The sequence below is a fragment of the Corvus cornix genome, chromosome 5 (assembly GCF_000738735.6).
Source record: "Corvus cornix cornix isolate S_Up_H32 chromosome 5, ASM73873v5, whole genome shotgun sequence".
Classification (NCBI taxonomy): Eukaryota; Metazoa; Chordata; class Aves; order Passeriformes; family Corvidae; genus Corvus; species Corvus cornix.
In genome coordinates, this window is record NC_046335.1 from 54,711,404 (window position 1) to 54,736,293 (window position 24,890).

Below are 24,890 nucleotides of genomic sequence, written 5' to 3' on the forward strand. Positions count from 1 at the left end.
CTACGGTGTCCCCTCAGGCCCCGTGGGTACCCCCAGTCCCGCAGGCCCCGTTGCCATGGCAACACCCCGCGGCGCCGCCGGGCGTTTCCATGGCAGCCGTTGCGCTCCCAGAGCGCCCCCAACAGACCGGAAGCGCGTCACGGCAGCGCCGGAAATACCGGGGAGGTGGAGGCGGAAGCGGAAGCGGCGGCAGCCGTGGCCGTGTCCTTCTGTGCCGTGACGCCGGGGCGGCACCATGGCGGACGCGGCTTCGCAGGTGCTGCTGGGCTCGGGGCTCACTGTGCTCTCGCAGCCGCTCATGTACGTGAAGGTGCTGGTGCAGGTAAGGGCGGGGATGGCGGGGTTGGGAGGGGGGTACCGGGCTCGGTATCGGCCGCGTGGGGGGTACAGCCTTTCCGTCCCCGCTGCAGGTGGGCTACGAGCCGCTGCCGCCCACCCTGGGGAGGAACATCTTCGGCCGCCAGGTATATCAGCTGCCCGGCCTCTTCTCTTACGGTGAGTCCGCCCCGGTGGGGCCGCCCCGGTGCCGTCCCGGTGCCGCCGTGGGGTCCCCCCAGGGCTGACGGTCCCCGCTGTCCCCAGCCAAACACATCATGAAGGTGGACGGGAGAGCGGGACTCTTCAAAGGCCTCGCCCCCCGCCTCTGCTCCAGCGCCATCGGCACCGTGGTGCACAGCAAAGTGCTGCAGGTACCGGCACGGGCGGGGCGCCGGGCCCGGGGCGCAGCGGGAACCGGGGGCTCTGCCGCCGGGACGGGGGGCACCGGGACCCCCTGGCTCCCTGCGCAGTGCTGACCCTGGGCTGACCCTGCCGTTTGCTCCACAGCGGTACCAGGAGGCCGAGCAGGCTGAGGTGGGTGCAGAGGTGCTTCTCACAGGGAATCTTCCCTTCCCTTCCCTTCCCTTCCCTTCCCTTCCCTTCCCTTCCCTTCCCTTCCCTTCCCTTCCCTCCCCTTCCCTCCCCTTCCCTCCCCTTCCCTCCCCTTCCCTCCCCTTCCCTCTCTGTTCCTACATCCCTGTCTTCTCCTTCCTCTCTCTTTCCATTTCTCTGTTCTTCTATTCATCCCTTCTCCTTTCTCTCCTTCTCTTCTTCTTTCCCTCCTCCTCTTCTCTCTCTCCTTTCCTTTTTCCTTCATTCTGTTCTTCTCTCCATCCTCCCTTCTCCATTCCTTCCCTCCTTCTTTTTCCTTTTTACCCCTTCATCCTTTCCTCCTCCCCTCTTTCTCTCCCTTCTCTCTTCCCTCCCTCCCTCCCTCCTCCCCACGCCCCCCAGCCTTGGACAGCCCTGCATCTGGAGTGCTCCGCTTGGCCAGGAGCTTCCAACCCCATGCTGGGGACAATGTCCCCTCTCTGGGGGGCTGTTCCCGCCTGACTCCTGCTTCCCCCTGCAGCCTGGAGCCAGCAAGAAGGAGCCGGTGTCCTCACTGGAGCAGGTGCTCAAGGAGGTGAGGAGCAGGAGGAGGAGGAAGGCGCTGGGATGTCACATCCCTGTCCCCTCCCGGTGACGCTCCGTTTGTTCCCAGACCTCCCGAGAGATGGTTGCACGCTCCGCTGCCACCCTCATCACCCACCCCTTCCATGGTAGGTGCTCCCCCATCCCAGGGGACCAGGGGGGCAGTGCCAGGTGCCTCCTCTTGCTCCCGTGTCACTCCCGTGTCATTCCCCGCAGTGATCACCCTACGCTGCATGGTGCAGTTCATCGGCCGCGAGACCAAGTACAGGTATGGCCTGGGGGCTCTGGGTGCTCTGGGGAGCTTGGGATCCTGGGATCCCCCTGACGTTATCCCTCCTCTTCCTCTCCATCCCAGCGGGACACTAAGCGCCTTCACCACAATCTACCGGGAAGAGGGAATCCTGGGATTCTTTGCGTGAGTGCCGGGAAGGCAGCGAGGGGCACGGCGGGGGTGACATCAGTGCAAAAGTCCCGAACCCTTCTTGGGAGTATCTTGGATCCCTCCAGCAGCTCCAGATCATTCACCTGAGCATCCTCGCTCCCAGGGTTGGCTGTTCCCCCGTCACCTGGCTGCTGTGGGAACAGCCGCCCCCTTTCCCAAACCAGCTGTTCCCAGCTGTCTGCACAGCCGGATCCGAACCCTTAGCCGACATTCCCACTGTTTCTTCTCTTGCAGCGGCCTCATCCCGCGGCTCCTCGGGGACATCCTCTCCCTGTGGTTGTGTAACATGCTGGCCTACCTCATCAACACATACGCGCTGGAGAACGGGGTAGGCTCTGCTCCGGGATCCAGGGTGCCGGGACCTGATGGGGGGCAGTTCCAGGGGTGTTCTGGGAGCCACGACCCCGTTTGGGGGATTCAAATGCTGTCGCTCCTTTCGCAGGTCTCCACCATGACCGAGATGAAGAGCTACTCCCAGGCGGTCACTGGGGTGAGTACAGCCACGGGCAGGAAGTGGATGCTTTCCCTAGGGAGTGGTGTGTTTCTGGAATTCTGCTGCTGCCGGGGTGGGAATGGAGCCAGGCTGGGATCAGCTGGATCAGCCCACAGGCCAAGGGGTGCTCCATGGAGGACATGTGTGACCCTGTGGAGGTGGCAGGAGTGGACTCCCTCCCTAGGGTGTAGGGAAGAGGGAACATCCCACCGATCCCCGCTTTTCCTGCAGTTCTTTGCCAGCATGCTGACATACCCCTTCGTCCTGGTCTCCAACCTGATGGCCGTGAACAACTGCGGGTGAGTCCATAATCCCACTGACACCTACATCCCCCAGCCCCGGATCAGCTCCTAGAACCACTTTTCCAAAATTCCCAGATGGAAAAGGTGCTTCCAGCACTCCACAGGGTTGATCCCTCTTTGGCTGAAGTGGGAAAGGGTCATTTTGGGGTTCAACCCAGTGTGGAGCCCACGGATGGAATGGGTCCCACCTCCACGGGTGGGAACGATTCCCACAGGGAATCATTCCCGGTGGGTCTTTCCTCCCTTCCCCAGGTTGGCCGGGGGTCTCCTTCCCTACGCACCCACCTACTCTTCCTGGCTGGATTGCTGGAGCCAGCTGCACAGGGAGGTAAGTGCTGAAGCTGGGATACACCGGGACACATTGGGGACAGGAGAGGAGCCGGGTGGGAGACCCATGTGGTTTGGAGGCGCCACCCTGGACCTCGTGTGGCCCCTCCATAGTCGTTTTCCCTTTCCAGGGCAACATGAGCCGAGGGAACAGCCTGTTCTTCCGCAAGGTTCCAGCAGGGAAGCGATATGTGTGGGAGGAGCGGCGGTTCCGCTGATTCCGGAGATGGGAGCGGGGTTGTGGAGCCAATGCTGGGCTCTGGAAGCAAAGAATCATGGAGAATGATGATTTCTATACAGTTTTTTAAAAATCATTTCCTGCTGAGAGCTGAAGGTGCAGTTGTGAGAGTCTCTGTTCGTGGGGGTTTCCTGGGAAGTGAGGCTGGCTGGTCACCAGCTTTCCCTGATTTATCCAGGAGCCTTTTCCCAACCTTGGACACTGTTGAGGCTGCTTCCACAGGGAAAATTCCCTGACAACCACAGGCACGAGGGAACAACGAGGCTGGTGACACAGAGGGCCAGTGGCACGTGGGGGCTGTCAGAAGTGGGGGGAATGTGTGCCTGGAAGGGGGTTGTTGGACACCTGGCCAGGGTTGTGCACACCTGGAAGGGGTTGTTGGACACTTGGCAGGGTCCTTGCAAGGCCTGTGGAGGGGGCAGAGGTGAGCATTGCACACCTGGCCAGAGGTTGCACACCCAAGGGAGTGTGTAGAGCTGGGAGGTGGGGTCACACAGCTGGCAGGGGCTGTCGCACACCAGCAAGAGGGACGCACTCCGGGGGGGTTATTGCACACCTGGCAGGGGCTGCTGCACGCGTGGTGAGGGTTATAGCACGGCTGGAGCAGGACCTGCAGAGCCGGAAGGTTGTTGCAAAGCTGGAAGGTAGGTGGCACACCTGGCAAGAGTTGTTGCACACCTGGTGCGGGCTGTTGCACGGCTGGAGCGGGACTTGCACACCCGGCAGGGACATGGCAGAGGCGGGACGTGGGTCACACCCCTGGCAAGGGCTGTCGCACACCCAGCCAAAGGGTTGCACGCCTGACGGCGGCTGCCGCACACCGGGCGGGGGCATGGCCAAGCTGGCAGGTGGTTTCATACCCGCTGGGAGCCGTTCCACCCTGGGAGGAGGCTGCCGCACCCGCGGGACAGAAGAGCCGCGGCCGGGGCGGGCTCGGTGCGGGGGGCGGTGCCGGTCCCTCCCTGCGTCCCTCCTCCCTCGCTGCTCCTGCCCGCCCCGTGCCGACGCCATGGCGGGCCCGGGCGGTGCCGGCGGTGCCGAGGACGCCGGGGATGTGCTGAGCGGCGGCAGCGAGCGGCGGTGCCGGGCGCGGCTGGCGGCGGGGGGCGCGGGGGGCGCGGCGGCGGCGGCGGCCGCGGTGCTGGTGCCGCTGTGCTCGGTGCGCGGCCGCCCCGCGCTGCTCTTCACGCTCCGCTCCCGCCGCCTCGCCGGCCCCCACAGCGGCGATGTCAGGTACCGGCGGGGGGAGCGGGCACCGGGGCCGGACCGGCCCTGACCCCCCCCCCCCCCATCCCTCCCGCAGCTTCCCCGGTGGGCGGCGGGACCCGGCGGACGGGGACGCGGTGGCCACGGCTCTGCGGGAGACGCGGGAGGAGCTGGGGGTGGCGGTGGCAGCCACCAGCGTCTGGGGACAGCTGCGAACGCTGCCCGACCGGGTACCGGGCAACGGCAGGGCTTGGGGGTGCGGGGGGACAAGGGCGTGCGGGGACAAGGACAAAAGGGCAGGCGGCAGGGACACAGGGATGGGATCAAGGTGACAGGGAAGGCGGCAGGGTCATGGGTGACGGGTACAAGGGTTCTGGTGTGATGGGTTTGAGGTGACGGGCACAGGTGACAGGGGTTTTGGTGACAGGAACAAAGAACAAGGGGTGACAGGAACAAGGCTGCAGGAACACAAAGGGGTTCAGTTGACAGGGAAAAGCAGTAGGGACACAGGTGACAGAACAAGGGTTCTGGGTGACAGGGCAACAGGGTCATGGGTGAGGTTCTGGGTGACAGACAGGGCAACAGGGTCATGGGTGATGGGTTCAGGGGGACAGGGACACAGGTGATAGGTATTAGAGGTGATGGGGATTCTGGGTGATGGGGACAGGGCAGTAGGGACAAGGGTGCAACAGGGACACAGCTGATGGCTTACAGGTGACAGGGACAGGTCTGCAGGAACATGGGTGACAAGAGTTCTGGGGATTCAAGGTGACAGGACACAAGGCAGTGGCACTGGTGAGAGGGTGACATACATGACGAGTGCCTGCACTGGGTGCAGGGGGGTCAAGGCACAGGGGTGGCACTTTGGGGCGGGGGTGTCACCCTGTCCCTTGCTGACACACCTTCCAGCAGGGAATGACCGTGGCGCCCGTTGTGGCCAACCTGGGGCCGCTGGAGGCCTTGACGCTGACCCCCAACCCTGACGAGGTGAGCGACTCCTCCCCAGGCCTGCTCCCCTTACTGTGGCAGCCAGTCCCAGTCACTGTGGTTTGTGCCGACAGGTGGAGGAGGTGTTTACCCTGCCCCTGGCTCACCTGCTCCGCGAGGAGAACCAGGGCTACACCCACTTCCGCATGGCCAGCGGCTACGGATATACCTTGCCCGTGTTCCTCAACGGCCCCCACAAAGTGTGGGGGCTCACGGCCATCGTCACTGAGCTGACCCTGGAGCTGCTGGTGCCCGGCCACTACCGCAGGAAAACCCATGTGCCGCCCCGGAAAGCCCCAGCTTGAGTGGGGAGGGGGCAGGGGCGGCTGTGGGGTCCCCGTGCCTTGGTTCTCCACCCATGCACGGGGAAAACGGCTCCGAGCCCAGCGGTGATGTCGCACACTGTGATTCAGTAAAAGCCATGTTTGGAACTGCCCCGGGCTCTGAGTTGTGGAACAGGGCCAGGACAGTTGTCCCCTGGCACAGGCACAGGAGGAGGAATCCTGGTGCCACTGTGGCGGGGACAGGGAGTGTGGGGTCCCCACAGAGGGAACTGTGTCTAATACCCCACAGCCATCACCTCTGCCACACCCCCAGTCCCACAGAGGAGCTGTGGAGCCTCATGGAAATCCAGGATCACCCCCTGAGGTATCTAGGCCCCGGCTGTGTGACCCCATGATCCCTGGGGATCTCCTGCTCCAGGGCAAGCAGGACCCAGAGGCCCTCTGCCCTGTCAGTCCCTTCCCACCATTTTATGTCCACAGCAGAGCCTGGGAGCACAGCAGTGTTTATTGAAGACTCTCTGGAGAGCCCTCTGAGTGCTGCCAGCACCCCAGAAACCCCTCACAAGCAGGAAAAGGGAGGTGTGGTGGTGAATCCTTATGCCGACGCTGCTCGGGCTTTGGCCTCGTTGTAGCGCCGCATCCTCTCCTCGAGCTCGGGGCGGAAGTGGCGGATGAGGCCCTGCATGGAGCAGAGGAGCTGGTTAATGGGGTGGGGGAAGGCTGCTGGCCCCCCCAGGTCCCCCGGGCCCCTCACCTGCACGGGCCAGGCCGCGCCGTCGCCCAGGGCGCAGATGGTGTGTCCCTCGATCTGCTTGCTGATCTCCCAGAGTGCGTCGATCTCGGCCGCCTGCGCATCGCCCCGCACGAACCGCGCCATCACCTTGTTCATCCAGTCCACACCTGCAGGAATTGGGATGGGGATGGGGGTCCGTGCAGTGCCCCTGTCCCACAGTCCCTCACCCGAGGCCCCCTGCTCACCTTCCCGGCATGGGGTGCACTGTCCGCAGCTCTCGTGCTTGTAGAACTCGATCAGGCGCGCGATGGCTTTGATGATGTCGGTCTGAGAAGAGAGACAGGGAAGGGAAGGTGAGGGTCCCACCGTGGCTGGGGGATTCGGGGGGGGCCCATCCCTTACCGATTTGTCCATGACAATGACGGCGGCTGTGCCCAGCCCGCTCTGCACCTGCACCAGGGAATCGAAGTCCATCAGCACTGTCTCACACACGGACTTGGGCAGCAGCGGCGTGGAGGAGCCACCCGGGATGACGGCCAGCAGGTTGTCCCAGCCCCCGCGGACACCCCCTGCAAAGAGGGGGGTCAGGACAGGCGGCTCCAGCCCTGCGCCCCACTCCAGCCTGGCTTGGCCGCGGCACTCACCGGCGTGTTTCTCAATGAGCTCCTTGAGCGGCACCGACATCTCCTCCTCCACCGTGCAGGGTGTGTTGACGTGCCCCGAGATGTTGAAGAGCTTGGTGCCGGAATTCCGCTCCCGGCCGAAGCTGGCGAACCAGGCGCCACCACGCCGGCAGATCGTGGGGGCCACCGACACTGTCTCCACATTAGCCACCGTGGTGGGGCAGCCGAACACACCTGAAAAACATTAGGAAAAAATTCCTCCCTGTGAGGGTGGTGATGCCCTGGCACAATTGGCCCAGAGAAGCTGTAGCTGCCGCATCCCTGGAAGTGTCCAAGGCCAGGTTCAACAGGGCTTGGAGCAACCTGGGATAGTGGTATATGGCCCATGGAAGTGGGGTGGAACGAGACAGTCTTTTCAGGTCCCTTCCAACCCACACCATTCTATGAAACAGTGGGAGCTCTCAGTGGATGTGGTGTTGGCTGTGGTATTGTCCTTGTGGCAGGACAGTGTCCCGGGGACAATTGTTTTGGGGTGGCAGCTGGGAATTCCGGATGGAGCTGTGGGGCCGTACCCACGTCGGCGGGGAAGGGGGGCTTGAGGCGGGGCTTCCCCTGCTTGCCCTCGATGGACTCGATGAGCGCCGTCTCCTCCCCGCAGATGTAGGCACCGGCACCACGCACCACGAACACATCGAAGGCGTATCCCGACCCGCAGGCATCGCCGCCCAGCAGCCCGGCCTCGTATGCCTCACGGATGGCCACCTGCAGCAGGCGGATGGTGAGCCCGGGAGCGCCCCGAGCCACGCCAGGAGATGTGGGGTGGCTGTGGGGCGCTCCGCCCTCACCTGCAGGTTGGAGGCCTCGTTGTAGAACTCCCCGCGGATGTAGATGTACGCGGCGCGGGCGCCCATAGCCCGCCCCGCCACCAGGCAGCCCTCCAGCAGCTTGTGCGGGTCGTGCCGCATGATCTCCCGGTCCTTGCAGGTGCCCGGCTCGCCCTCGTCCGCGTTCACCACCAGGTACTTGGGTCTGCGGGCAGCTCACGTCAGGGGGGCTCCCCGCAGGGCGGGGCCGCGGTACCGGAGCTGCGGCCGGTCCTGATCTCACCTCCCGTCCGGGGGTTTGTTCATGAAGCTCCACTTGAGCCCGGTGGGGAACCCGGCGCCGCCGCGGCCCCGCAGCCCCGAGGTCTTGATCTCGCCGAGGATCCAGTCCACGCCCTTGAGCAGGATCTCCTTCGTCTTGTACCAGTCGCCGCGGCGCAGCGCGCCCTGCAGCCTGCGGGCACCGGGCACCGTGGCACCGGGCACCGTGGCACCGGCACCCCCCGCGCTGCTCCCGCTACTCACCGCCAGTCGTGCCGCCCGTAGAGGTTGGTGAAAATCCGGTCCTCATCCCGCAGCGACCCGAACTGCGTCTTCTTGGGCGCCGTCTGCGGGGACACATGGATTCAGCACCGGGAACACCGGGACCTGTTCCGCATGGTCCCGGCGCTCCCCGCCCCGTCCCCGCTCACCGAGAAGGAGGCGGCGGGCAGACGCCGCAGCGCCAGCAGCTGCCTGCCGGCCATTGCGGGGGGCACCGGCACCGGGACCGACCACCGTCACCTTCAGGCGCCCCCGCGGTGACGTCAGGGGGAGCGCCGGCGGCGCGGCAGTGACGTCAGCGAGAGAGGTCGGCCCGGGGTCTGGGTTTGGGGCGGGGCCGCGGGAGGGGCGGGCCCGCGGGGGCGCGGCCGCAGGGCGGGCTCGTGGCCCCAGAGGGGCGTGGCCTCGCTGGCGGCGCGCCGGCACGTGCCCCGCGCCCGGGCCCGGGTCGGGTTTCGGCGCTGAAACCGGAGCCCCCCGTCCGCTCCCCCCGAAGCCCCCCGGGGCGCCTCGCTCCCCCCCCCCCAGCGCTCCGGGGGGTCGCTGCGCTCCACCCGATCTCCTGGGCAACGCGGCGAGTCCCGGGGACGACGGTGGCCTCGTCTCTGCGAGGGGCGAGCGCAGGTTCGGGAGGATCTGGTTTCCTCCTGCTTGGTCCCGGTCGTGGGGAGGAGAAGGAGTAGGAGCGGGCGGAATGTTCTTCCTCTTCCGCGGGCCGCAGCGGCGCGGCACCGGCAGCCCCGCGCCCCTCACCTGCCGGGGCGCCCCCCGGCACCACGGCCCCGGCCGGAGGGGTGCCCGCCGCTCCCGCCCGGCCCCTCGGCCCGGGGGTCCCGGCACCGCCGGCACTGCGCGGAGCCGGGGGAGGTTAAACCATAGTGGTGCGTCCCCCATGGAGCATCAGCGGGCTGCCGAGGAGCCGGGGCCCCGGCCGCCCCCCGCTTTTGGGCAGGTAACCGGCGGCGGGGACAGCGCCGGGGCACGGTGGGTGCCGGGGATCCTGCGTGCCCTCGCAGGGTGGCTGCGGGACTGGGGAACAGCTGGGCGGCTCCCCACATCTGGAGCAGGGCGGCCGAGCGGGAAATAATCCGGAGGATTATGCGCGCGGGCGCGGCAACCCCCCCCCCCGCGCCTGCCCTGCATATCCCCAGATATTCCATAAAAACCTCAAATCCCCGGTGGCAGCCCCCACGGTCTGCGCTAGCCAGCCCCCCTGGGGCCAGGCATGTCCTGCGGCGCGGGGGCAGCCCCCAGCCATGGGCAACTGCACCAAGACCCCTGAGCGACGGCTCCCAAAGGTACGGCCGGGCTGGGATACCCCGTGGGGCAGCAGCAGCAGCAGGAGGAGGAGGAGGAGGGGGTCCCTGCTTGGCCCCCCCTTGCCACTGATGCCCGCTCCACTTGCAGGATGGGAAGCCGCACTCGGGCGCTCCAGGCTCCGGCACAGGGGACCCCGAGGACCTGCTGGACGTGGCACAGACCCCCCCGCTGCAGGGATACTCGGTGCTGCAGGGGCTGGTGGGGCCGGCCTGCATCTTCCTTCGGCAGAGCATTGCCATCACCCAGCGGGTACGCGACTACTGTCCCCTCCCTGCATGCTGCCTGCGCTCCCGGGGGGCTTAGGGCAGGATCCCTGCAGGATCCCTGGGAGTAGGACCCCCTCCTTCGTCTCTTCCCATTTTCTCTTCCCCAGGACCGGGAGCTGCGGCCTGAGGAGATTGAAGGTGAGGTTTTGGCGAGAGGGTCCCTCCCAGGTGGGTGGCGGTGCCGGGTTGCTGGTGGTGACGCTGTGGTGTCCCCAGAGCTGAAGCAGGCGTTCCGGGAGTTTGACAAGGACCATGATGGCTACATCAGCTACAAGGACCTGGGCGAGTGCATGCGGACCATGGGCTACATGCCCACGGAAATGGAGCTCATCGAGCTGTCCCAGCAGATCAGTACGTGGTGGGGCCAGTGGGTCCTGAGCGATCCCTGCCCCATGCCCCGCTGACCCCCCCCTCCTGCTGCAGCTGGGGGCAAGGTGGATTTTGATGATTTTGTGGAGCTGATGGGCCCCAAGATGCTGGCAGAGACAGCGGATATGATTGGGATCAAGGAGCTGCGTGATGCCTTCCGTGAGGTACGGGGACGGGGGGACAGACGGGTAGGCTGCCAGCGTGCCAATGGTGGCTGGTGGCAACAGGACCTTGTCTGTAGTTTGACACCAATGGGGACGGGCAGATCAGCATGCCGGAGCTGCGGGAGGCCATGCGCAAGCTCCTGGGGCAGCAGCTCAACTACCGGGAGGTGGATGAGATTCTCAAGGATGTGGATCTCAATGGTGATGGCCTGGTGGACTTCGAAGGTAGGAGCAGGGAAGGGGCCAGGAGCGCCCCCAGGGACATCTGGGATGTTCCGCGTGTGTTTTTCCCCGGCAGAGTTTGTGCGGATGATGTCGCGCTGAGGGTGGTGTGTGCCAACGCGGGACCCAAGCCCCCCGTGCCTTACGAAGAGGAGGGGGCCACAGAGGGACCCCCAGCTCCAGGGGCTGGGGCGGTGCTGGCGCAGCAGCGCTCGTGCCTGGGGTGAGGCCGAGTGCTGGAGCTGCTCCGATGCCGAGGTCTGACCATGGCGGGAGGCACTGGGGCAAATGTCGGGACCCTTTTCGGCACAGGCTCGGCCAAGCTTCGACTGCTCTCACCCTCATCTCTGCTCTCTCCCTGCACCATCCCCCTTCCCACCCTGACCTCACCCTAAAAGGCGCACCATTGTGGTCCCCTCTCCTTCAGCTGTGCCCCATCCCTTCTGCTCATCTCTCCAGCCTCCATTCCCACTCTGTATGCCACGCTGAGCCCCTCAGGCTCCCCACACACCGTGTTTAATGCGGACTGCACAGCATAACCTGCCCTGTCACTGTGGTTTGAGCTCAGACCTACCCCAGACCCGCCTAGGGTGAGGCATCCCTCCCCTTTTGGGGCCAGCACAGACTCTCATGGATGTTCTGACAGCCCCCAGCACAGGGGAGACTCCTAGCACCCCGGCCAGGAGACCCTCGAGGAGAGAAATAAAGCATTACCAGGTGGGAGGGCCTCAGCCAGCTGCAGGCAGGGCTGCTGCAGGAACCCCTCCCTGCCCTGGCTGCAGTTTTGGGGCCAATTTTGCCCTTTTGAAATGATAAAACTCTCTCTACAGACTTTTGTTTTGTGTTTTATGTTGTTTCCAAAGGGTTTATTGGTGATCGTGCCATCCACTGGTCTGCCCCAAAACCCCGGACCCCCACTGTGTATCACGGGAGCCCCGCAGGGAACCGGGACCCCGGGCACCCCCCACCTGTTCGGGCACAGGGCCGAATGCACAGCCGGCGGGTGGGGCCGGTTCCCGGGACCGGCGGCGGCAGATGCCCCCCAAAGTCCGAGCAGGGGTTCACCCCTGCAGAGAGTCGGGACGCCCTGACCTGCGCCGGCTCGGGGCTGTGGGGTGACACGGGTCCCGCGGCGGCGGGGGGAGCGCGGCGGTGCCGATGGTGCCGCTCCCGGTGTCCTCCCCCATTCCCGGTGCCCCCCCCCAAGCGGTGGCGCCGGGCAGTCACGTGACCCGCAGAGGGTCCGGCGCGCGGCGGGGCGTGGTCTGCCGCCGCAGTCACGTGGTCCGGGGAGGCACCGACGGGGCGGGGCCGACGCCGCGTGTCTCCACGGTGACCGGCCGGCGGCGCGCGCGGCGGCGTGATGACGTTGTGCGCGTGACGCGCCTGCGTCAATCACCGCGAGCGCCGGCGGAGGGGGGAGAGACCTGGGTCAGGGCCGGGGCCGCGCAGCGCCACCGGGAACCGGGGCTGCCGCGCTCCGCTCCGGTTCCCGGCTTCCCGCCGGGCGAGCGGGGCCGAGCTGAGCTGAAGAGAGGCGGGCACCGGCGATACAACCGGCGGGGCGAGCGCGGGGGCCGCACGCCGACCCCCGCCGCGGGGCTCCAGGGATCCGGGAGCGGCGGGCGGCAGTCGGGGATGTCCTACAAGCCCATCGCTCCCGCCCCCGCTACCCCGGAGCCGCCAGCGCCAGCCCCGCCCCGCCGGGGCCCGGGGCACCGTCCGCCGGTGAGAGAACCCCCGGTAACCGCGGGGGACGAGGGGGCACCGGGAGCGGAGAGAGACCCGGGGGACGCAGGGGGGGTACCCTGGGAAGGGATGGTACTGGATGAGGGAGGTGTCGAGGAAGGGGAGTGCGGCCGTGACCCTGAGTTTCCCGTAGCCACGAGTGTCCCGTCGCCCTCCGGTTCCGTCCCCGGCGCCGCCGCCCCTTTCCGGCCGCTCTTCAATGACTTCGGGCCGCCGTTCCATGGGCTACGTGCAGGTGAGGCGCGGGGCCGGGGCCGGTGGGGCCGGGCGCGGCGGCGGGGGCGGCCCCCAGCCCCCTCCGTCCTCCGTGTCCCCCTTGTTCCCTCAGGCCATTGAAGCCCCCCGGGGCGCAGGGCTCGCAGAGCACCTACACCGACCTGCTCTCGGTCATCGAGGAGATGGGGAAGGAGATCCGGCCCACCTACGCTGGCAGCAAGAGCGCCATGGAGCGGCTGAAGCGGGGTAGGGCGGGGGGGGGAACGGGCGGCCGCCGGGACTGCGCCCCCGAGGCTCCCCAGCCCCGTGGGGAGGGACTGGAGTGTGATTTGAGGTGTCCCTGTGCTTCTCCCCGCAGGGATCATCCACGCCCGGGCGCTGGTCAGGGAGTGCCTGGCCGAGACAGAGCGAAACGCCCGCACGTAACCGGCAGCTGCCACCCGGGACCCCCCCGGGACTCCCCGGTGTGGGGCGGGGGGCCCGCCCGCTGCTGCCCGAGGTCCCCCTCCCCGCCGGGGCCTTTTTCTCCGCTCTTTATAAATGCGTGTTTTATAAATAAAGGACAATGTTGGGACTTGGCCTCGGTGTGTCCCCGCGGGGATGGGTCCCGACGCTCATGGTGGGACGCGGCGTAGAGGTGGGGGAGTCGGGGAAGGGTTTGGAGCCGAGCTGGGTGGGTGTCCCGGAGCTGAGAGGTGCAGGAGTGAACAAACCACTCTTTGATTACTTAAAAAAGTGGCTTTTTAAACAAAACACCGGGTTTTTCCGGGGGCGGCGGTGCCGGTACACGCGGAGCGTCCGTGAGTGGCGCTCGCTGCCTTCCGCTCTCTGACGTCACGAGCCCCCCCTCACCTCCCTACGTCACCGTGGGAACGGGCTGTGATGTCAACGATCCGAGGGGGCCGTGCGGAGCGGGCGCAGGTTCGGTGGGGCCGGGGGGCGGCGGGGACCGGGCGGGCGGAGGGAGTGGAGGGGGCCGCGTTGCCATGGCAACGGAGCGGAGCCGAGTGGGGCCGAGCCGGGCCGAACCGGGGCCGAGGGGGCCCGAGCGGTACCGGACTGAGCCGAACGTGGGGCCGAACCCGGGGCCGAGCGGTACCGGACTGAACCGAAGCCGTAGCCGAGCGGTACCGGACTCAGCCGAACCCGGGACCGAGCTGTTCCGAGCCGGGCCGAGCGGTGCCGGGGGTACCGGACTCAGTCGAGCGTGGGGCCGAGCTGGGTCGAACCCGGGGCCGAGCGCAGCCGAGCGGTACCAGACTGAACCGAACCCGTAACCGAGCGGTATCGGACCCAGCCGAACCCGGTGGCGGAGAGGTTCCGAGACGGGCCGAACCCGGACCTAGCGGTACCGGGCTGAGCTGAGTGTGCCCCGAGCGGTTCCGAAGGGGTGCCGAACCGGCCCGAGTTGTCCCGAAGCCGGTCCGGTCCGGTGTAACAAAAGCCCCCTCAGGCGCTGCCCCCGCTGTGTCCCGCTATCCCCCGCCGCCGCCATGCTGATCAAGGAGTACCACATCCTGCTGCCCATGAGCCTGGAGGAGTACCAGGTGGCCCAGCTCTACATGATCCAGGTGGGGATGCGGGCTGGGCAGGGGGGCTGAGCCCAGGGGCTGCATGGGTCTGGGGTTTGTGGGGCTGAGCCTGAGGGGTGTGGGGTCCAAGGGTCAAGACTGAGGAGGTGCACAGGGCTGTGGGGCTGGGCATGGGGAGCTGGAGGGGTGCAGGGATCTGGGGACTGAGACTGAGGGGGTGCAGGGGGCTGAGAGAGGCTGGAGATTGTAGCCTGGGGGGTGCAGTGGGCTGTGGGGGAGCATGAGGGGTGCAGGGCTGAGCCTGGGGGTGCACAGGGGACTTTGAGGCTGAGCATGGGATGTTGGAGGGTGTAGTGGGGCTGTGGGGCTGAGTGTGAGGAACTGGGGAGCTGTAGGGCTGAGCATGGAGCCTGGAGTGGCACGGGCTGGCCTGAGGCTGATCCCAAGCAATTGGCAGATTGCAGGGGTGTCAGTGAGGCTTTGGGTGGGTTTGGGGCCACTGAGCCAAGTAGGGGGTCCTGTGAACAGGTGTGGGGCTGGTGGATGGCAGCACATGGGGATGGGAGTGTATGGGGACCCGGGGTGCCCACGGGGATCTCGAGGCTTGGGGGGGCTGTGCTGAGCCATCACCTCTGTGCAGAAGAAGAGCCGGGAGGAGTCGAGTGGTGAGGGCAGCGGTGTGGAGATCCTGGCTAACCGGCCCTACAGTGACGGCCCTGGGGGCAGTGGCCAGTACACCCACAAGATCTACCATGTCGGCTCCCACATCCCCAGCTGGTTCCGGGCGCTGCTCCCCAAAGCTGCACTCCAGGTGGAGGAGGAGTCCTGGAATGCTTATCCCTACACACGTACCAGGTGGGAGCTGGGAGGCAGCAGGGTGGGCTGTGGGGCTGGCTGTACTCCAGGGCTCAGTCCTGTGCCCCTCCAGGTACACATGTCCCTTTGTGGAGAAGTTTTCCATTGAGATCGAGACGTACTACCGCCCGGATGCGGGGCAGCAGACCAACATCTTCAACCTGAGTGTGGCGGAGAAGAGGCAGAGGATTTTGGGTGGGTATGGCTGGCTTGGGGAGCTGGGCAGGACCCGGTGGCTGCTGGGATTCCCACACAGTGCTCCTGGGATGGGTGTGTGGATGTGATGGGGCCTTAGGGGCTCGATTTCACTCTCTTTGCTGGTCCTGATGGTTTGGGGATGCCGGAAGGGAAGAGCTCCCTGGATCCTGAGCTCCTTGCCCCAAGCTCCATGTGACCCAGGCTCCCTGCTCCAAGCTCCCTGCCTGTTCCCTCTCAGGGGTGCTGAATTAAGTTTCACATTAAAAATATTTTCAGGGATAGTTTTGTCCTCTGCCTCTTCCCTTGCCTCTATTTCTGTTTGCAGCTTCTCCTTCCTAGTGCCAGTCTGCTCCCCTCTCCTTCTGTGTCCCAGATCTGTTCTGGCATGGATTTGCCTTCTCAGTCTCTCCTGGTGTACATGGGACCCCAAATCTGGGTGTTTTGGATCAGCTGGAGCAGGGAGAGCTGGAAAAGCATGTCCCTATTTTCCTACCCCCTTGCCCTGCTTCCCTTCTCCCCAGGGCTTTGCTCCAGATCACTTTCTGGCTTCTTTCTGGGGAGACTGGTGGGCAGAACTGGGAGCTCCAGGTGGGATTCTTCCCTCTCTGGCAGGTTCCCGTTCCCGGTGGTGTGGATGTGGTCAGTTCAGGTGCCAGAGTGTGGAGTGTTATGCGCTGCCTCTTAAAATGGAGGCCTAAAATAGGCACGTGGAGGAAATGATTCATCTGACCTATTTCTCTCCCCGGCCCTTGCGGCACTGGGGATGTCCGGCCGGGATACTGATGGCTCGGACCTGGGGGCAGGAATTCTCCCCCTACTGCCCTGGGAAGCAACCAGGGCCAAGCAGACGGCATCAGGGCATGGCCCTGTGCCTGCTGCCTGGTTTTTCACTCTAGTGCCCATCCTGTGGGCATTCCACAGGGCACTTAGCATCTCCAGTGGCTGCTGCCTTCCACAGGGAGCAGGGTTTTAGTGGGACCAGCCCCAGTGTGGATCCCACTGGGATCTTCTCTGCCGTGGTGTCCTGTAGCACTGACAGATTTAAACCCCTCTCACGTTTCAAAGGACGATGGAAAAACATGGTCTGGGTGATCTGCAGGGATAACTGCTTCCTTGGCAGCCTGCTCCCAGTGGCAAAAGCAAAGGGAGTTGGATTGTGATAGGAATGACTCTGCCAGGAGCTGCTTGGGGACAGCAGGTTCTATCCCAGCTCTTTGCTGCGGTTATCCAAGATGCTTGGCATCATGCTGTGCATTGCATCATTTTTGTGGATTCAGGGCATTTCTAGTTTTCTTTTTCCCCCTTTTTTCAGCCCAAGCTGGAGGAAGAGAGGCTGACAGGTCCTTGGGGACATCAAGGCAAATAACTGCAGGGTTTGGCACAGTTTGGGAATGGGGACAGTGCTGCAGGACGGTACTGGGAGCCAGTGGGGTGCCCTGGGATCCCCCAAACCACGCTGGAGGAACCCGACCTGGAGACAGGGCTGGAAAAGCCAAATTCTAGGAGATTTTGTGCTGGATTGAGCCCACATGGGTGTTGGATCATGTTTTCCTGGGTGTCATTCATGAGCCTCTCTCCGGTCTTGGGAGGTCATCCTCATTTGGAGGGAGCTCACCCTCATTTCGGGAGAGGTCACCTCTGTTTGGGGATAGGGTTCATTGCCCTCCCCCCCCGGCTCTCTGGAGGCTCCTGTGTCACGTGGTGGTTTTGCTGTGCCCTGTTTTTGGGGGACCCTCGGGCTTCTTGGCAGGGGAGCTGGGAGCTGTGCCGAGCTGCCTCATGTGCTGTCCCTGTCCTCAGCCCCCACATCCCCCAGGTGGCCACGATCACTCTGCAGCTGCCAGATCTGCTGGCTAATGCATGTGTGTGTGTCAGTCCTGGCTCTCCGCATGCTCCCAGCCCCTCCCTCCCTGTGCTGCTCCCTGGGGTGCTGGATTGGGATCCCACGTGGGGACAGGGATGTCTTTGGCTGCATCAAGGGTGTCTGTGATGTTCCAGCCTTGGCATTTTGTATGTTTTATCAGGAAATTCTTCCCTGTGAGGGAACACAGGTTGCCCAGAGAAACTGCAGATGCTCCATCCCTGGAAGTGTCCAAGGCCAGGTTGGATGGGGCTTGGAGCAACCTGGGATAGTGGAAGGTGTCCCTGCCCATGGCAGGGAGTGGAATGAGATGATCCATAAGGTCCCTTCCAACCGAAACCATTCCAGGATTTTGTGATTCCAGAACTCCAAGATTCTGGGATTCTAGGACAGAGAGTGTTTGCTGCCAGCTGCATTGGGTGCATGGCTTGTGGGAGTATTTGACCTGATTTTTGTCCCTTTTTCTTTCTTTTCCTACCTATGCCCCCTTGCCAAGCGCTGGGAGGTGACAAGCGCCATTCTCCCCACAGACACCATTGACATCGTGCGTGATCCCATCTCCCCCGGGGAATACAAGCCTGAGGAGGATCCCAAACTCTACCACTCATCCAAGACGGGCCGGGGGCCGCTGGGGGATGACTGGCTGGAGGCGGCGGTGGCCAGCGGGCCCCTCATGTGCGCGTACAAGCTCTGCAAGGTGGAGTTCCGATACTGGGGGATGCAGTCCAAGATCGAGCAGTTCATCCATGATGTGGGTGAGTTCGGAGCCGTGGGTTGCTGGAGGGTCATTTGGGCAGCCATGGGACCGCACTGGACTCACTTCCCCACTTCTTCCCCCAGGTTTGAGGAAGGTGATGCTGCGCGCCCACCGCCAAGCCTGGTGCTGGCAGGATGAGTGGACAGACTTGACAATGGAGGATATCCGGCAGCTGGAGGAGGAGACAGCACAAATGCTGGCACAGAAGATGGCCAAGTGTGGCGAGGGCGAGGAGCCACCTGCGGCTGGGATCAGCCCTGAGGGGCGTCCGGAGCCAGACGGGCCTGGTGGGCAGGAGGAGGCCGAGCTGCAGGCGGGGACTGATACCCCCTCCGATGATACCTTTGCCAAGCAGTGGTCCACCTCTTCCCGGTCTTCCTACTCTTCCCAGCATGGAGGTGAGAGACCAGGTCTGGTGTGGTTATGCACTGGATGCTGCAGTTCTCCATAGGTGATGTGTCAGGGCACTGTTTTGCCTGGCTTGGGCATCCTGGGCTGGGGCTCTGGGTGTCCCAGGTCTGGTGCAAGGTTTCTAGAAGGGGCCCTGGGTGACCCAGGGATGCTCCTGGATCTCCTGGAGGGACTCCGGGTGACATAGGGATGGCCCCAGATCTCCCTGGGGGGGTCTGGGTCCAGGACCAAGGAGGAGCTGTGGGGCAGGAGCGGGGGTCTCTCTTCAGGGGGCTGTGGGTGCTGATCTCCTGTGGGTGGCAGGGGGCGTGTCTCCTCAGAGCCTGTCGGAGTGGCGGATGCAGAACATTGCCCGGGACTCGGAGAACAGCTCTGAAGAGGAATTTTTCGATGCCCACGGTACTGGCACCATCTTGGGACAGGCTGGATGGGGGTGAGGCCGGCTGAGGATGGGCGTGCAGGCACAGGGGTGTCTCCCCACCCATGCTTCCCTCCTGCCTCTGCAGAGGATCTGTCTGACAGCGATGAGGTCTTTGCCAAGGAGATGACCAAGTGGAGCTCCAACGACTTCTTGGACACGCTTGAGCGGCCAGCAGAGCTGGATGAGGCACTGGGTGAGTGCTGGGGTGAGCAGCCCAAATCCTTGGGTGGATGTCCTAGGAGGGGCCTGACTCCCACCTGGAGACCCCAACTGGCTCACCAGGGCTGTGTGCTCGCAGGGGACGGAGCCAGCGCCACCAAGGGGGATGGTGAAGAGTTGGGAACATCCAGCTTCCCTGAGGTGAATATCCCCTCCCTCGGGCCATGTCCTACTGCTGTGCCCTACTGCTGTGCCCCCCGACTTGACTGCTCTCCTTCCTGCAGGGCGGCATGGCAGAGAGCACGGAGCAGATGTGCCGGATCCACGCACTCTTCCTCATCCTCCACAGTGGGAACATCCTCGATCAGGGAGCGGGTGAGCCGGGCTCCAAGCAGGCAGATGTGCAGACACTGGCGGCCACCTTTGATGCTGTCACCCGCGTCCACTTTCCCGAGGCACTGGGACATGTGGCCCTGCGCCTGGTGCCCTGCCCGCCCATCTGTGCTGCAGCCTACGCCCTTGTTTCCAAGTACGGATTCCCGCTGGGAAAGCAGGGGACCAGGGAGCTGGTGTCCTTGGAGAGGGGGCTTTACTTCTGGTGGGACATTAAGGACTTGGGATGGGATGGGATGGGATGGGGGTTAACTGCTGGGTGTCCCAGGGCACACAGGTGTTTTGTTGTGGGATGAGGACAGTGGGGCGGGATGGGCGGGCATGGAATTGGATGGGATGGGGATAACTCTGGATACAGCATCCTGAGTGAGCAAGTGTCTTGTGGTGGGATGGGATGGGGATTACTCCTGGTGTGGCATCTCAGGGTGAACCAGTACCATGCAATGGAATGAGGACGTCAGAACAGTCCCGTTCATCCCTCGCCATGTCCCCCTCAGGCTCAGCCCCTACAGCCACGACAGGGACAGCCTGTCCAGCAGCCAGGACCACATCCCACTGGCAGCGCTCCCGCTGCTGGCCACCTCTCAGGCATCTACCAGCACGCCGTGGGCACCGTCATTGCCCGCGCCAACCAGGCCTACGCAGCCTTCCTGCACTCCGGAGAGGGCACCGGCTTCTGTGGCCAGGTGAGGTGGAATGTGGGGGGAAGCTTGGCTCTGGGGTCCAGCTGTGACCCTGCACGGAGTGTTTGGGGGTCACCCTCCTCATGGGTCTGTGGTCTCTGCAGGTGGTGCTGCTCGGGGACTGTGTGGGTGGCATTCTGGGATTCGATGCCCTGTGCCAGAGCCGGGTGGGCTCTGGGGGCAGCCGGAGCAGCAGCCGCCGGGGCAGCCTGGTGAGTGCCTACACCCCAACACCCCCTGGGAGGGGTTTGGGGGTGCACTGGGGGCTATATGGGGTCTGGGTGTTTGCTGCCTCTCCCTGCAGAGCACGGAGCCCATCTCCCCGGAGCAGTGTGGCGGCCTGGACCCACTGGCTGATGGGACAGAGGGAGCACCGGTATTGGGCCAGGCCAGCCCTGAGCCCCCAGGGACACAGGGGGACAGCCAGCAGCACAGCTCCATGTGCAGGTGAGCCCAAGGGGGATGGTTTGCTATCTTGTGCTTTATGGAAAGGGTGTAATTCCCATCTGCTTCAGGCTGGGAAGGAGCATTTCATGGAGGCTGCCTGCCCTGGGGTGATCTTGCTGGAGCTCCTCTGGGATAACAGGGCCACGCCAGGCACAGCTTTGCCTTCAGGATGGTGGGAGCGCGATGTTGCCATCCCTCCCCATGCCCACTGTCTCTGCTGTCCCAGCCTGCAGGCCAGCGAGGCCCCGCTGGAGGCAGAGGCTCCCCGGAGCAGCGCCATGGCGCTGGATGGGGCGGAGGGTGCCAGCACCCGCCTCGAATTTAAGGTATCCGGCTTCTTCCTCTTTGGTTCCCCACTGGGGCTGGTGCTCGCGCTGCGCAAGACCGTCATGCCTGCTCTGGATGGTGAGGATCCCTGCCTGCTGCGGTGCCAGCCCCTGACCCTCCCTGCAGGGCTCAAGTCCCTGAGTCGTATTCACCCCACAAGCCTGAGCTCCCCAGGACCACCCCAGAGAGCCTTGATTGGGTTTGAGCCCCTCGCATGCCCAGCCCTTCCTGTGTGGGTGTTGGTGGGTGCCTGAGTGTCCCTGCTCTGTGCCAGCCTCAGCCTGTCCCCAGTGCCCCAAATTTCCCTCTCCAGCCCTTCCCCTTGCTGTGTCCTGCTTTACCCCTCCTGGGTGTTTTGCTCCTGGTGCCCCCCAACCCTCGTGTGCGCCCCTGACCCCACTCTGTGCTGCAGTGGCCCAGCTGCGTCCTGCCTGTGAGCAGATCTACAACCTCTTCCACGCCGCCGATCCCTGTGCCTCCCGCCTGGAGCCCCTCCTGGCCAAGGCCTTCCACGCTGTGCCCCCCCTCAGCGTGCCCCGATACCAGAAGTACCCCTTGGGAGATGGCACCTCGTCCCTGTTGGGTGAGCAGGTCCCCTCCAGGCTGGTGCCAGGCACCCTGGGGCCACGTCAGGGTACCCAGAGCACTCACAGCCTGGCTGGGTGGGGGGAGAGGGATGTGCAAGCCCTTTCTACTGCTTTGGGGCTCTATTGGAGGGCATCCTGGGGTGGTGGGTGTCCCTGGGGACTCTGGGTGTGCTCACCCAGCTCTTTCTGCAGCGGAGGCCCTGCAGACACACTCTGCCCTGTTCCTGCCCAAAGTGGATGTGGCTGCCCCCCCTACCCCCACTGGCAGCTTTGGGGGCTTCTGGAAGGGCAATGAACCAGCAGAGCCCCCCACTCCTGCCAGCACCAGCGAGGTTGTCAAGAGTAAGTGTCATCCCTACCCACCCCTTTGCATCGCATGCGGGCACCTTGGGCTGCACGACATGGGATGAGGTCCAGAAAAGGCTTCATTCCAGCTCTCCCCACAGTCCTGGAGCATTGGTGGGGCCCAAAGCGCATCGACTATTCTCTGTACTGCCCTGATGCCCTGACTGCCTTCCCCACCATCACCCTGCCCCACCTCTTCCATGCCAGCTACTGGGAATCCTCTGACGTGGTGGCCTTCATCCTGCGCCAGGTATGGGCATGGTGGGGTAGGCGGCAAGCTGGGGCTGGCAGAGGCTGAACCAGTGCCATGCTGTTGGCAGGTGATGGAGAAAGAGGGGCCGCAGCCAGCGGAGAGCGAGGAGAGCTCCATCTACAGCCCCGCCATCCCTCGGGAGAAGTGGCAGCGCAAGCGCACCCAAGTGAAGATCCGGGTATGTGGCCAGTGGGAGCCCACCTGGGGCATCCTGGGGTGTGCGGGTTCTGGGACAATCCCGCAGCGCAGTGATGTCCCTGTGGCACCTCAGGAGCTCCCCCAGGAGCTGCTGAGCACCCCATGTGCCTGCAGAATGTGACAGCCAACCACCGGGCCTGTGATGTGATCGTGTGTGAGGGCAAAGCGCAGGTCCTCAGCGGGCGCTTCATGTATGGACCCCTGGACGTGGTGACACTGACTGGGGAGAAGGTACAGCTGGGCTCAGGAGGCCACCAGGACCCCTCAAACAGGGTGGGAGTGTCCAGGACCAGGCATGGGGCTGGTGTCCCACAGTAGGGGAAGGATGTGGTTAACAGGACCCTGTGTGGGATGGCGAGAGAAGGTTGTAAGGACTTGCAGGTGGGGACACAGCAGGATGTGGTAGTCCAGCCCATGCTCGGCCCGCTTCCTTTTCCCAGGTGGACATCTACATCATGACACAGCCGCTGTCAGGGAAGTGGCTGTACTACGGCACCGAGGTGACAAGTGGCAGCGGGCGCCTGACCTTCACCATCCCTCCAGACAAAGCTCTGGCCATCGGGATCTACCCTGTTCGCATGGTGGTCAGGTGAGGTATCACCTCAGTTCCTCCTCCAGCCCTTTTGGCAGAGCTACACCTGCTGCCCTGGCAGCAGAGACGGTGCCGAGCCACCACCTCTGCCTTTGCAGGGGGGACCACAGCTACGCCGAGGCATACCTGACTGTTGTGGCCCGTGGCACTGAGTCCGTTGTGTTCAGCATCGACGGTTCCTTCACCGCCAGTGTCTCCATCATGGGCAGTGACCCCAAAGTGCGGGCGGGGGCTGTAGACGTTGTAAGGTGGGTGCCCTTCAATAAGGGAGTCAGTCTCCCTGTCTTTCATGGTGTGGTGACAACTCAGTTGGGGCGTGTCAGAGCAGGGACAAAGTGGAAGGTATTCCACCACTCCCTTGCCTCCAGCACATCATCTCTATGCTGGTGCCCTATTGTGGAAAATAATCCTCTCCAAGTTTGGATGTGGTCCCCACAGTTTTGCTGTGCCTTCCCCTTGATAAAATCCCTGGGAGCAGGGAGGTTTTGGAGGCAGCACCCACACATGCTGTGTTGGGAGATTCCAGCTTCCCACAGCACGACTGCCTCCACATAGGCTCCTGGCAGCCACCCATGTCCCCTCCCAGGCACTGGCAGGACTCAGGGTACATGATCATCTACGTGACGGGGCGCCCCGACATGCAGAAGCATCGCGTGGTGGCCTGGCTCTCCCAGCACAACTTCCCCCACGGTGCTGTCTCCTTCTGCGACGGGCTCACCCACGACCCACTGCGCCAGAAAGCTGCCTTCCTGCAGAGCCTGCGCACCGAGGTGGGGATGGGGACGCTGCCGGGAGGACACAGGGCTGGTGATGGGGTGGCATGGGCTGTGCCGAAGCCTGTGCACCTCTGCATCCTGGTGGAGATGCTGGGAGCTGGACTGCACTGCCAGGGCAGAGCTGGAAGCTTCTCAGGGCAGCTCCCAGCCATCCCTCTTTAACATGAGAGTGTCCCAGCCCCTGGGGGTGGCTGCCCCTGTGGGAAGGGATGTTCCCTGCCCTAATGCTCTTGTCCCTGGGCAGGCAGAGATCTCCATAGTTGCTGGCTATGGCTCCACCAAGGATGTCTCCGTCTACAGCTCGCTGGGACTCGCGCCAGCACACATCTACATTGTGGGACGGGCCGTCAAGAAGTTCCACAACCAGTGCCAGGTATGGTGGTGGCAGGGCTGGGGAGAGCCTGGGGATGCAGGGGACGATGGCTGACCCCACCAGCTGGCTGCGGCCACCAGCTCAGGCTGTCTGTGTGTCCTGCAGTTCCTCTCCGAGGGCTATGTTGCCCACCTGGCCCAGCTGGAAGCTGCAGCCCTGGCCCACTCCCCCAAGGGCCCCCCACGACCTGTGCTGGGCAAAGGCACCTATGGCTGCCCAGCGCCTGTCGACTTCCTGCGGAAGCAGAGCCAGCTCCTGCGCTCCCGGGGCTCCAGCCAGGCAGAGCGGGATGGGGGGTCCCCCTCAGTACCCTCAGGCTTGTCCCGGGCCAAGCCCCGCAGTGTCAGCCTCAAGCTGGAGGGTGAGGAGTGAGGGTGGCATGGCCATGTCCCCCCTCCACTGCATCCCTGATTTCCCAGCAAGGAGCATCTGGGGATGGAGCCGGTGCTGGGCCACAAGCCCATAGGAAGGAGATGAGGGCACTGGGTCCCCTGAGACTGGGGGGTGCTGGGAGATGGCTCTGAGCCCCCCTGAGGGCCAGAGTGATCCCCTCAGGACTGAGCCACCCTGGGTCCTCCCTGCTGCCCCCAGCCCTGTCCCCTCTGGTCCTTTGGGGCTGTTGGGCAGTGACCAGTGGGGTCTGTGCTCCAAGGTCATTGTCCATGTGCAGAACTGGGGGGCTGTGGCTGTGCCCCAGGGCAAATGGCACCTTCCCACCTATTTATTTCTGTCCAGTGTCACAGGGCAGGGCTGGGTTGGGTTTCCAGAGTGGTTCCTCTGTTCCCCCCCTTTTGTTTCCGTGTTGAATAAAGAGATGTTACGACAAGGTGCCAGCACCCACGAGTCTGTTCTGTGCCTGTGGCACCAGGGTTCCCACCCACTGGGAAAGCCCTGGGGAGCCTCTAGGGACACCATGTCCCACAGGGACATGGCCGTGGGGCACATCAGTTGGGTCACAAGCG

At 64.3% G+C, this 24,890-nt stretch overlaps 6 protein-coding genes across 9 annotated transcripts; 5 read left to right on the forward strand and 1 right to left on the reverse strand.

Annotated features, from left to right (window-relative positions):
- Nucleotides 1–164: 164 nt before the first annotated feature.
- MTCH2 (mitochondrial carrier 2) lies at nt 165–3,349 on the forward strand. Its single transcript, XM_039553396.1, has 13 exons — nt 165–322; nt 411–495; nt 583–689; nt 826–852; nt 1,391–1,444; nt 1,523–1,580; nt 1,669–1,720; nt 1,808–1,867; nt 2,129–2,222; nt 2,337–2,384; nt 2,619–2,686; nt 2,942–3,017; nt 3,148–3,349. Exons 1-13 carry the CDS (start codon nt 236–238, stop codon nt 3,232–3,234), a joined length of 903 nt encoding a protein of 300 aa, XP_039409330.1. The 5' UTR covers nt 165–235; the 3' UTR covers nt 3,235–3,349.
- A 914-nt stretch (nt 3,350–4,263) lies between these two features.
- NUDT8 (nudix hydrolase 8) lies at nt 4,264–5,882 on the forward strand. The gene is made up of 4 exons (XM_039552950.1): nt 4,264–4,487; nt 4,558–4,690; nt 5,370–5,447; nt 5,522–5,882. The coding sequence occupies exons 1-4, from the start codon at nt 4,264–4,266 to the stop codon at nt 5,750–5,752; spliced, it is 666 nt and encodes a 221-aa protein (XP_039408884.1). The 3' UTR covers nt 5,753–5,882.
- Nucleotides 5,883–6,215: 333 nt separating this feature from the next.
- On the reverse strand, nt 6,216–8,739 carry NDUFV1 (NADH:ubiquinone oxidoreductase core subunit V1). Its single transcript, XM_039553389.1, has 10 exons — nt 8,604–8,739; nt 8,437–8,519; nt 8,195–8,365; nt 7,933–8,116; nt 7,660–7,849; nt 7,109–7,321; nt 6,867–7,033; nt 6,710–6,791; nt 6,486–6,631; nt 6,216–6,410 (listed from the first exon to the last, which is right to left on the reverse strand). Exons 1-10 carry the CDS (start codon nt 8,655–8,657, stop codon nt 6,327–6,329), a joined length of 1,374 nt encoding a protein of 457 aa, XP_039409323.1. The 5' UTR covers nt 8,658–8,739; the 3' UTR covers nt 6,216–6,326.
- A 130-nt stretch (nt 8,740–8,869) lies between these two features.
- CABP2 (calcium binding protein 2) lies at nt 8,870–11,627 on the forward strand. 4 transcript variants are annotated; one of them, XM_039553392.1, is made up of 7 exons: nt 8,873–9,406; nt 9,862–10,023; nt 10,148–10,178; nt 10,257–10,391; nt 10,464–10,573; nt 10,651–10,798; nt 10,872–10,996. In XM_039553392.1, the coding sequence occupies exons 1-7, from the start codon at nt 9,149–9,151 to the stop codon at nt 10,895–10,897; spliced, it is 870 nt and encodes a 289-aa protein (XP_039409326.1). In that variant the 5' UTR covers nt 8,873–9,148; the 3' UTR covers nt 10,898–10,996. The 4 variants fall into 4 exon arrangements, with proteins under 4 accessions (XP_039409325.1, XP_039409326.1, XP_039409327.1 ...); XM_039553394.1 differs by lacking the exon at nt 8,873–9,406 and adding an exon at nt 9,447–9,752; XM_039553391.1 differs by having other exon boundaries at nt 8,870–9,406; nt 10,651–11,627.
- A 529-nt stretch (nt 11,628–12,156) lies between these two features.
- CDK2AP2 (cyclin dependent kinase 2 associated protein 2) lies at nt 12,157–13,239 on the forward strand. The gene is given in 6 exon segments (XM_039553403.1): nt 12,157–12,464; nt 12,467–12,523; nt 12,678–12,760; nt 12,762–12,780; nt 12,875–13,006; nt 13,119–13,239. Coding segments are annotated over 6 exon segments (390 nt in total). The 5' UTR covers nt 12,157–12,433; the 3' UTR covers nt 13,187–13,239.
- Nucleotides 13,240–14,107: 868 nt separating this feature from the next.
- PITPNM1 (phosphatidylinositol transfer protein membrane associated 1) lies at nt 14,108–24,757 on the forward strand. The gene is given in 24 exon segments (XM_010405358.4): nt 14,108–14,331; nt 14,933–15,147; nt 15,221–15,342; nt 17,737–17,961; nt 18,047–18,361; nt 18,678–18,773; nt 18,881–18,988; nt 19,094–19,155; nt 19,239–19,483; nt 19,845–19,927; nt 19,930–20,033; nt 20,135–20,242; nt 20,335–20,477; nt 20,704–20,882; nt 21,217–21,387; nt 21,584–21,733; nt 21,838–21,986; nt 22,057–22,167; nt 22,302–22,418; nt 22,628–22,776; nt 22,878–23,027; nt 23,366–23,549; nt 23,800–23,928; nt 24,034–24,757. Coding segments are annotated over 24 exon segments (3,660 nt in total). The 5' UTR covers nt 14,108–14,253; the 3' UTR covers nt 24,301–24,757.
- Nucleotides 24,758–24,890: the final 133 nt, after the last annotated feature.

Coding starts and splice junctions, on each gene's coding strand:
- MTCH2 (XM_039553396.1), top strand. CDS start 236: ATGGCGGACGCGGCTTCGCAGGTGCTGCTGGGCTCGGGGCTCACTGTG. Junction 1,581..1,668: donor CATCACCCACCCCTTCCATG/GTAGGTGCTCCC, acceptor CATTCCCCGCAG/TGATCACCCTACGCTGCATG. Junction 2,385..2,618: donor ACTCCCAGGCGGTCACTGGG/GTGAGTACAGCC, acceptor CTTTTCCTGCAG/TTCTTTGCCAGCATGCTGAC.
- NUDT8 (XM_039552950.1), top strand. CDS start 4,264: ATGGCGGGCCCGGGCGGTGCCGGCGGTGCCGAGGACGCCGGGGATGTG. Junction 4,691..5,369: donor TGCGAACGCTGCCCGACCGG/GTACCGGGCAAC, acceptor CACACCTTCCAG/CAGGGAATGACCGTGGCGCC. Junction 5,448..5,521: donor TGACCCCCAACCCTGACGAG/GTGAGCGACTCC, acceptor TTGTGCCGACAG/GTGGAGGAGGTGTTTACCCT.
- NDUFV1 (XM_039553389.1), bottom strand. CDS start 8,657: ATGGCCGGCAGGCAGCTGCTGGCGCTGCGGCGTCTGCCCGCCGCCTCC. Junction 8,520..8,603: donor TGCCCGCCGCCTCCTTCTCG/GTGAGCGGGGAC, acceptor GTGTCCCCGCAG/ACGGCGCCCAAGAAGACGCA. Junction 8,366..8,436: donor TACGGGCGGCACGACTGGCG/GTGAGTAGCGGG, acceptor CGGTGCCCGCAG/GCTGCAGGGCGCGCTGCGCC.
- CABP2 (XM_039553391.1), top strand. CDS start 9,149: ATGTTCTTCCTCTTCCGCGGGCCGCAGCGGCGCGGCACCGGCAGCCCC. Junction 10,179..10,256: donor GCGGCCTGAGGAGATTGAAG/GTGAGGTTTTGG, acceptor TGGTGTCCCCAG/AGCTGAAGCAGGCGTTCCGG. Junction 10,392..10,463: donor CGAGCTGTCCCAGCAGATCA/GTACGTGGTGGG, acceptor CTCCTGCTGCAG/CTGGGGGCAAGGTGGATTTT.